General features: G+C 46.1%; 1 protein-coding gene across 1 annotated transcript; it reads right to left on the minus strand.

Annotated features, from left to right (window-relative positions):
- Nucleotides 1-188: 188 nt before the first annotated feature.
- mpnd (MPN domain containing) lies at nt 189-9,661 on the minus strand. Its single transcript, XM_017467439.3, has 13 exons — nt 9,172-9,661; nt 8,034-8,236; nt 7,136-7,357; nt 6,863-6,971; nt 6,329-6,410; nt 5,591-5,687; nt 4,959-5,031; nt 4,774-4,850; nt 4,312-4,480; nt 4,035-4,105; nt 2,480-2,569; nt 2,026-2,118; nt 189-1,699 (listed from the first exon to the last, which is right to left on the minus strand). The coding sequence occupies exons 1-13, from the start codon at nt 9,173-9,175 to the stop codon at nt 1,613-1,615; spliced, it is 1,377 nt and encodes a 458-aa protein (XP_017322928.1). The 5' UTR covers nt 9,176-9,661; the 3' UTR covers nt 189-1,612.
- Between the last annotated feature and the right edge of the window lie 596 nt (nt 9,662-10,257).

A 10,257-nucleotide genomic window follows, 5' to 3' on the forward strand; every position in this document is an offset into this window, starting at 1 on the left:
TGGCTACACATCGACTGGACCGTCTCAGAAATAACGTTTTCCTGCTGTGGAAAGTCTTAATCTAGTGTACCTTTACAAATAATACACCATACATAAGTGGATTGATCCATCTTTAAAGCTTTCCTCTTAACAGCTAATTAAAAAGTACACCACGTGCACCTTCCCAGGTAAAAGATACACACGAGACGTACAAAAGGAAAAGTAGTTTGGTACTTTTATTTTTAACAGGGTACAGGAGGCCATTTTTCTACACACGGTCTCATAAATACGATAACTGCCGTCTCCTTTGTTTCTGATTTTACGTCTGGACTCTGTTACTCTTCCACGGTAACAGGAGGACTAGTGGTGCTACACAAAATTCGATGATGATGACTGAACGGATCTGGCGATTTCTTTATCGTCACATGCCCTTTTGTAGTGTTTTATTATTTAGAAACGTTTCTCTCTCTCTCTCTCTGTTCTAATTAGTGTGTCGTTTTTGACTTGACTCTTCTGGGTGAACGTCCAGGACTGACCCGCTTCGATGTCGTTTCCCTTCATTTGAAAAAGACAGCACTGAAACGCGTGACTTGCGTCTTCCGCGTTACAGCTTACTTGAAAAATACGGTTCTCGTGTCCGTCTGGTTTTAGAACAAACTCGGGAACCGAAAGAGTCGACTCTTATCGGCGAGTTAAATGAGACGGAATTCCCGTCGCTCCCGTTGTTTAGAAAGGAAAACTGACAGACGGGTAACGTCCGTCTGTTTTCCTTTCTAAACAACGGGAGCGAGGAGAATTCCGGCTCATATAACTCGCCGATAAGAGCTCCAGTGTATATTTAGCATATTCAGTAGGTCTTCTTTTCCAGCGCAGGGTGCGGTTTACTTCTCAACGATCCTGAAGATATCCAGGCGTGTTGAGTGTAATGTACGTGAGGATTTTATTAAATCTCTCTCCCCTTCCTATGTTATTATCCCGGTGAGCCGAAGTGCGTACGAAGCAGGAATACACCCCGAATGGGACCCCAGTACATCAGGGCACCATGCACACGGATATATTCCCGCGCTCGTTCACATCTAGTTGCAATTTAGAGTCGGAAATCCACCTGTTCTTTTTTTTTTGGGAGCGGGAGGAAACCGGAGAACCCGGAGGAAACCCACGCTGACAAGGGGAGGCCATGTGAAAGTCCACGCAGGATTGAACCGGGAAACGGAGCTTGAGCCATAAAATGAGGTATATTAAGCGCAGAAGTTAACAATTTACCAAAAGGGTATGATGCTGCATTTTCCCAATGAGTAAACTAGCTGCGTGTGACATCGTTGAGAGGTAAACTGCGCATCCTGGCTGTGTGTGTGTGTGTGTGTGTGTGTGTGTGTGTGTGCGTGCCAACTGGATAAATATGAAAGAACACTTTTTTTCCTATTCTAACCTATTCACGCTATTCTGTCTACAGAAATGGAAGACATATTCATGTCTGTAATGAAGGAGCCAGCCATGATGATGCAGAAGCACTCAGTTCCTCAGTGCGTCGGTGCGCGCGCGCGCGTGTGTGTGTGTGTGTGTCAGATCAAAGTGGGATGTTCTTTGATCCCACACACAGATCCACAGTGAGAAGACAGAGACGATGTTTCCATCACTGCATGTTGCGCAGCTGGTTGTAGACGTGCTCCAGGATTTGAGAGTAGGCCTGGTCTTTGGGGGCGTGGCCACTCAGGGATGCCTGAGAAAGAGAACGTGTACAGACAGTAAGACGACACGTCTGGGTACGTGGTTATATGTAAGGAATAACACTCTCGGGGCTGTGCGTTTACAGGAAAATAATCAGCGGTGTGAAAGTGGAGTTACTTTTACCACAAGACGCGTTACTCCGTAGGTCATACCACAGACGTCCGTGAAACAAGCGAGTTCCTGTTCTCACTTACGTTAAACCACTGGGTTTTTCAATTGGTTCACGTTAAAATGGTCTCGTTCTGTTGTAATAGGTGGTTAAATAAATTAAAAGGAAAGAATATTTGGTGTGTGCGGCCATGTTGGGTGTTGACAAACCTTCATTTTCTCCAGTATTGATGTGTCAGAACACCACATCTGATTAAAATTGACCAGGTCTGGAGCAGCTCGATAAAACTCCACCAGCATCATCTGCACACAAGTGTTCAAGCGTTCACATCGAAACACAACGAGCAAGAACGGTGGTGGTGATGAGGATGATGGTGAGGATGATGGTGAGGATGATGGTGAGGAGGATGGTGAGGATGATGGTGGTGATTCCCTTCAGGTCTATTCCACTAATCACATATATGACTGACTGTAACACATACTGTATATATTGTTGCTAGTTTATTAGCTACACTTACCTAGTCACTACACTCACTGGTAACTCCAGTTTATTGATTAATATAAGAACAAGTCGAAACTGACCCCAGACCTGTAGAAGTGAGCATTCACACATCTGAGCACCTAAAGTCTCCTCCAGCTGCTGCTGTGTGGTAAATGATCGTACCATTTCATTGAGGACGTCTGTAGTGAGGAAGTTGTCTTGCACGTACGTGACTTCCACTGCCACTGGGATACCGTAATCATTCGGCCTTTGCTGAGAGACAGAGAGAGAGAGACAGAGAGAGAGAGAGAGAGAGAGAGAGAGAGAGAGAGAGAGAGAGAGAGAGAGAAACAAATAGAGAGAGACAGACAGAGGGACAAACAGTGAGACATAAAGAGAGACAGTGAAACAGATAGGGAGATAGCAAGTCAGCAAGAGAGAGAGACAGTGAGACAGAAAGAGAGATATACAGAGAGGGAGAGACAGAAAGAGAGATATACAGAGAGGGAGAGACAGCGAGACAGAAAGAGAGACCCAGAGAGGGAGAGACAGACAGAGAGATATACAGAGAGGGAGAGACAGCGAGACAGAAAGAGAGATATACAGAGAGGGAGAGACAGCGAGACAGAAAGAGAGATATACAGAGAGGGAGAGACAGAAAGAGAGATATACAGAGAGGGAGAGACAGAAAGAGAGATATACAGAGAGGGAGAGACAGAAAGAGAGATATACAGAGAGGGAGAGACAGCGAGACAGAAAGAGAGACCCAGAGAGGGAGAGACAGCGAGACAGAAAGAGAGACCCAGAGAGGGAGAGACAGAAAGAGAGATATACAGAGAGGGAGAGACAGCGAGACAGAAAGAGAGACCCAGAGAGGGAGAGACAGAAAGAGAGATATACAGAGAGGGAGAGACAGCGAGACAGAAAGAGAGATATACAGAGAGGGAGAGACAGAAAGAGAGATATACAGAGAGGGAGAGACAGAAAGAGAGATATACAGAGAGGGAGAGACAGAAAGAGAGATATACAGAGAGGGAGAGACAGAAAGAGAGATATACAGAGAGGGAGAGACAGAAAGAGAGATATACAGAGAGGGAGAGACAGAAAGAGAGATATACAGAGAGGGAGAGACAGAAAGAGAGATATACAGAGAGGGAGAGACAGAAAGAGAGATATACAGAGAGGGAGAGACAGAAAGAGAGATATACAGAGAGGGAGAGACAGAAAGAGAGATATACAGAGAGGGAGAGACAGCGAGACAGAAAAGGGAGAGACAGAAGGATAAACAGAGAGAAGAGAGGGCAGGGTCAAGTCCTAGGTTTCACAAAACCTAACTTTTTGTATTCTCGTCCTCGTCCATTTTGAAATGGTCATTTTCTTTGTTGGTTTGGGGGGAGGGGGGAGGAGGGAGAGGGGAGGGTGGAGCCTGCTCGCTAGGGCTGGGCGATACAACAGAAATATCATAGGATTTTTTTTTTAACCGTCTCATCAGCAGCTTTCGGTCTGAGACTGTATCTGTTATTAGAAAAACTTTTTTTTTATTTTTATTTTTTTATAAACGTTACAAAAAGATATCGCGATGTCATTTATCACAATAGCGCTATTACGTCATCATACTGCCCAGCCCTAGGGCTCGCTCTAGTCACGTGACTCCGGAGAGTGGAAAACTTTCCCACATTCCCAAATTCTGTAAAACTGTCTCTGTATTGGAAATATCGCTCCAATGAGCTGCACTTACTTCTGGAGGAGGAACCACCCAGAACGGAGTGATGGTCGACGCCACACCTTGGTTGCCATGGTAATAAGGTCCTGTAAAACAAAGTTTGCATTTATACACGTGTGTGCTGCTGAATTCTGGATTCTGTTCAGTCAGAAGGTGTTGATTAGTTAACAGCAGCTCTGACTGTAGTGCAGCTACGGAAATGTTATCGTTTCTATAGCAACAGCGCGTTCGTCGTGTAAACAGATTTAAAAACGTGTGAGATCGTTGATGTGGTGAAATGTTTGTTTCTCACCACAGATGATGCCCAGGCAGGGCTGGAAGCCGTTGCTGCTGCCCTGGAGGCGGAGCTGGTGGTCCATCTGCGAATCGATGTCCTGCAGCGACGGGAGGGCGGGGCCTCGAGGGTGACTGTGGTACCAGCCCACCAATGAGAGCCCTCTCATGAACAGGTTCTGACAAATCTGCACAGACATGCACACGTATTAGTCAGGAGAAACTCTTCCTTTCATTCCTTCGTTCGTATTCACTTTCACCGCCACGGCAGCTCATTCGCACCTGTGGGCAATTTAGAGTCACCAATTCACCTACTGGCATGTTTTCAGATGGTGGGAGGAACCCCACAGGAAACCGACACGGACACGGGAAGAACAAAAGAACTCGGCGCAGATGATAACCCCCGAGCTCAGGATGACCATCCTGCCGCTCGTCTAATATCTTACACGACGTGTTCATACGGCGAGACACCCGCACTGACCTCTTCCTCCACGGCGGGTGCGGCATCCCTGTCAGCCAATCGCGTGCGACACGGGAACGCTCGCAAGACCGTCAGCACTGTCATGAGGAAATGAAAAAAGCGTTTTTTCCTCACAGCATTTATATATATAAAAAAATATACATAATATATATATATCTGCAGCGTGACGTGCGATGAAGCCTTACGCTGTGTCGTAGTGTCCCATCGGCCTCCGAGGTAACCCACCACCTCGCTCGTAGTCAAGTGACAGTGAAAGTCCTGAGGGTGGCGGGAAAAAAAAGGAGCGAGTAAATCAGGAAGAAATATAACAGCATCAGAGCCAATAAAACCGACTGATATCGAGATTAAACGATAAGCACTGATGTAACTCACCGCCATAAAGACGTTCACTGCGTTACTGATGATGTGGTGCACTTATATAAGGAGCAGGAAGGTCGAGATGAATGATTCGTTATGTATGAATAGTAAATAGAGAAACTAAAACCGTAGTATCGAACAAACACTCGTGTTATTAAAATGACAGGGGCCAGCCCCGTCGTCTGACCGTTAAGAAACATGCTACGTTTTTTAATCCAGTTACAGAGATTAAAACGTTGCTACGTAGTTTAATCCACTTACAAAGCCGATTAATTAACCGTGCAATGAATAAATGCGGGGTTCCTTTTCTAACGTGTGAATGGAAGGACAAAAGCAGAAATGATGGAAATGTGTCAACGTGTCGAAAATACACGATAAGACGACACTCGTCTATATTCTGCACGTTGGGTGTTTTTGTTTTGCCTGTGTGTTTTTGTTTTGATATCCATGCGGTGTTTACCATGAGCAGCAGGACGTTGCTGGAGACGGCGACGTTAAACGGCTGGAAGCGGTTGATGGCGGAGAAAGCCGACAGCTCCACCAGCGTGTGAGGATCTCTGAGGACAGACCACGTTTATCGACTCACTTTCGCCATCATACATCACGTTACCCGACGGCGTCTCGAATACAGTCGGATGAAGCGGATACGTCTATCGTTATGAGATCGTGGAGATTTAGAACATACGCAGTGACACCCCGTGCCTGAAGGAGGACGAGAATGTGCGGGATTAGATTATATAACGATCTTTCCCACCGACTGGGCGCGAGCCGGGTTCCCCGGCGAGTGTACGCTGTCGTAAACATTCTCGTCGTATTTCATTCCGTCTGCCATCTGGATCTCGAGCCATTACTCATCCCCAAACATCATCCAAAAAGCGAGTAAATCACAGCGCACAGTCCTTTAACACGTCACGAACACTGTTAACATGATATTTGACTATATACACTGCGTATACAACCCCGATTCCGAAAAAATCGGGACGGTCGACTGTTTACCGCCGCGTAACTGTAATGAAGTATTAGTTTAATAAAGTAAAGTATCAGTTTAGGGGTGTGTCTACTGTACGTAGGCAACCGGGTTGGACTTTTTATATATCCGCTGTATATTATACGCCTCTATATAACCCTGCGGCGTAGCGCTGTATATTATATAACTTAACGTTTCCATCAGTCACGTGTCATATTACAGCTTTATTACCTGGCGATGTCTCTGGTTCCCAGTGTGCAGTATCTGACGGGGATTCTCTCTCTGTCTCCTCTCCTGTGCACCACACTGACATCTGTAACACACACACACACACACACACACACCTACGTTTACGTCTCAAATACCGTAATTGGCGCCGTGTCCCCGACCAAAATGTCTCCGAGTCTCTGCTCAGCAGCCGGCTGTGTTTCGAGCACCTTTTAAATGTATATCCTGTATATTATACCACATTATATGTGTTTATTTGCATTTATTAAACGTTTTCTGGCAGGGGGAAGTCTTATTTTTTGGGGTATCCCACAGCTGTTTACAGCTGCTACGGCGTAAGTGAGAACGGGAACTCACAAGATGAAACGGATAAAAAGTTTAAAGTCGTTCTTTAATAAAAAAAATGTAAAAAAAAAAAAAAAATCGCGATTACTGCGGCGCAAGAGGAATAAAACAGTCCAGGACACGCGCGTCAAAGGACGTTACCCTGATAAATACCCACGAGGTTCGGTTTGTTCATCACCGACGTTTGCTCACCGTGGAGCTCTGGTCTGGACTTCCTGTTTCTTTCGTCTGGAATAGTCGTCTTCCCCTCGTCTTCTTCGTCGTCTAGCATCTCATCGTCCTCTCCCTCGCTGGCCAGGCTCTGACACACGGCGCACACACACACACAGAGAGAACAGGAAGATCAGCCACGAACAGAGACTTGGATCATTGTAACATCTCAGCAGCCGCTCTACTCCAGAAAATACGGTAACGCTGGAGATCCTGTGTTTTGACTAATAAACCCCGCTGAAGTGTTTCCCTCACCATGTCAGCACTGGGCTGGTATTTACGCAGCCAGCTGGTTTTGTACTGGGCCAGTTTCTGCCCGCGGTAGCGCACCGACGCCCAGCCGCAGCCCGACTTCTTGGCAGGATTCACCAGGCGCTTGCAGTGTGTGGCCCAGGCGCTCGGGGAGTTAAAGACCTGCCCGGTTTCCACCCAGCGGATCTTCCCATCGGTCAGCAGGTCACCCACAAAGTTCTTCCCCTGCAGAGATGATGACAGAAGGGGACAGCGTGTGAGATATAACGCGACACCTGAAGAAGTTTCTACCACACACGACAGGCAGCGGGATATACACAGCAGCTTCGCTAAGAAACCGTCGCGTTAAAAAAGAACCAATCGCTCAGAGAGCGTGTTCTCTCGCTCCACTGTCCATCACAGTGGCGTTAACCAATCGCGGGCGTTTCTGAGAGCCCGTGAACGCGGAAGAGGGCGGGTAGCGGTGTCTCTGTGACGCGGCATGAGCAGCAGTTCGAAAAGATGCGCCGCGTTCACGGGTCTCGGAGGAAGCGAGTGTTCCTGTCCGTTCGGGTCACGTCGGAAAGATCGGATTTACGAGCCGAGCGCGCACGAACGCCACCACAAGGTCGTAATTACGAGTGGGGAAACTTTGGAGATTCTTTCAGCGCCGACGTGAACGTGTGATAGATGGGATAATTTGGAATTTGGAAAACAACCAAACTTGGAGAAAATGCTAAAAAGGACGGGGAGGACAAATAGACAACCCCAAAAAACGTTCTCATTCATACTGCTGATATGAACTACCGTTAAGACGAAGAGATGACAGCCCGTGGGTTTTAAAGTGAAGCTTCTCAGTTATATTGCTATAAAATCTAACGAGAATTCTGGGACTTCTCCAGGTGTATCCGGGTACCCGTACCAGGTAGTGTATGGACAGCACGGCGTCTCCCGGCTCCACCAGGCCGTCCTTAAGCAGCACGCGTAGCGTGATTCCTCTCCGTGTCAGCACCGATCCTCGCCCGGACGACACTCGGAGCTCGACCTCCTCTCCTCCGCTCAGCTCTTCGTCATCCTCGTCCACTCCTTCGTCCACCAGCTGAGGAGACGACGGCGGCTCGGAACCTGACAGCAGAGGCGGCAAAAAAAAACACACACACAACACGTGTCAGTCTCTCGATAAAAACGTGTGACGGGCATTACGGGGAAACGCTTCCTGAACACACTCCGGCGCAGACGCCAAAGGCGTGTCCCAAAAAACTCATTAAAGGCGATCCCTCCTCGATCCTGACTCCTTCAGGCCGTGACCTGGAAATCGACCTTCCGCTGAATCCCCCCCTACGAGCTCGTACAACCGATTTTATCTACTCTAACGCGTTACAACCGCCCCGACTCTCCTAAAACAACACGACCACGGATACAGACTCTCATCCAAATACGTTACGGACAGAAACAAATTCCTCGCACCAAAGTCGACGTCTAGATCTCGCATTACGAGGACAATTTCAAAAGAATTCGACATTTTATCGTGACGCTTTAACGAAGGACGATTCGGTGTGTCATCACATCATCGATCGGGTGTGTGTGTGTGTTATATAGTGTTATAAGCTGACATGTTTACAAAACAGTGTAAGAATAGGGGGGGGGGTGTAACTCAACAGGAAACCACGTGTCACAGGAAACAACCTTCTTTATGTTGTTTTTCTTTCTTTTCTTTTTTTTTAAATAAATGCAAAAGTACATGCAGTCCTCAATGCAATATTTCCTCTGATCACTGGGTACACGTTCAGACTACACACACACACACACACACACACACACACACACACATTATACACAACATACACAGCTGAGCGTTCTTAAACCGTTCCCGACAGAGATATAACGCTTTTATGAGCTGAAATGGGAATAAATCAGACTTTATTCCTCCTGAATTCTTGGTATGTTCGGTATAAATGCCTGATGTCTTTGTTCTTCGTGGCCTCCTGGGATTTTTGTTTTTGTTTTCAAGTCAGTCATAAGAACAAAACCAAGCATCATGATTGAGTGTGTGTTCTCACCCATTTCACCAGACTCGTCGCTTTTATTTGCCAGGTCTCCGGTTCTAAGCTTGTTTTGTTTTGTTTTGCGCCCAATTTTGTCCCCCCGCGTCTGTACTGAAGCTCTTACTCAAATAAAAGCCACGGCCGAAACCCAAACCGCATCCTAACCTACTAAGTAGTATGCTAAACTAGTGCGTCAGCTATAAAGGCGTTTGATTTGCTCCATACTGTTTAGTACGGTAGTATGCGGTTTGGAACGTAGCCATGGCTACCGGTTGTCGCGGTGTTGATTTCGGCTGGTTTTTGGTATGGAAGTGTCCTGATTTAGAGGTCGAAAGCACAACGACGGCGCTGTTATTAACGCGTACGAGCGTTTATAAAGCCAAATTGTGTTCTTTTGTAGCTTTAATGTCCACCATCGACTTCTCTCCCCTCCCCTTTATCCCTCTGCCCAGTATTCCGCCATATTTTTATCCACGGGAGAAGAAAAAAATTTATGAAACGAATCACCCCTGCGTTTCGGAATTGCCGATTCGACACGCCGTGATAGACTGAAATGAATTACAACCGTCCTGATTTTAGGATTAGGACTGATTTTATGTGATTAATCGTAACTTATTCGTATATTCGGAGTGTGAGGTTTTCTAACCGGTTTACAATGAGCACGTTATTAGTCGAGGTGAATGATAGTAAAACTGTGCTTATAATAAGGGAGTTACGGTAACGCGAAATCGCTTGCTTTAAATAATTCAGCCACCAGGTGGCGACAAATTTGCACTTTATAAAAAAATAATAATAAATAATAATATAAAAACACAAACAGAATCCCCGACCACGTGATACATTTCTGAAATCTTCAAGGTGTTTATATATACATATATATATAATATAAATTATATTTGAAAACCGTTTTTAATGACCTGAATTCACCCAAATTACATGATTGTATAAGCTCTCAAAAGTGATGTATCATGCAAAAATTTGTATTGTCAAAAATAGAAGCAGGTAAGATTAAGAACTAAATTAGATCTACATTCACACCCAGTGAGTCACCCACCGGCCTTCATATTTGCTCGGCTGTTGATGTGACCGATTTACACGCGA

Source organism: Ictalurus punctatus, chromosome 5, assembly GCF_001660625.3.
Source record: "Ictalurus punctatus breed USDA103 chromosome 5, Coco_2.0, whole genome shotgun sequence".
Taxonomy (NCBI): domain Eukaryota; kingdom Metazoa; phylum Chordata; class Actinopteri; order Siluriformes; family Ictaluridae; genus Ictalurus; species Ictalurus punctatus.

Bases quoted from the DNA above. Each gene is read 5' to 3' on its own strand.
- mpnd (XM_017467439.3), bottom strand. The intron at 5,032-5,590 runs GTAAACACCGCA...CGCCACCCTCAG, and splicing joins GCAACGTCCTGCTGCTCATG to GACTTTCACTGTCACTTGAC. The intron at 2,570-4,034 runs GTAAGTGCAGCT...TCTGTCTCTCAG, and splicing joins GGGTGGTTCCTCCTCCAGAA to CAAAGGCCGAATGATTACGG.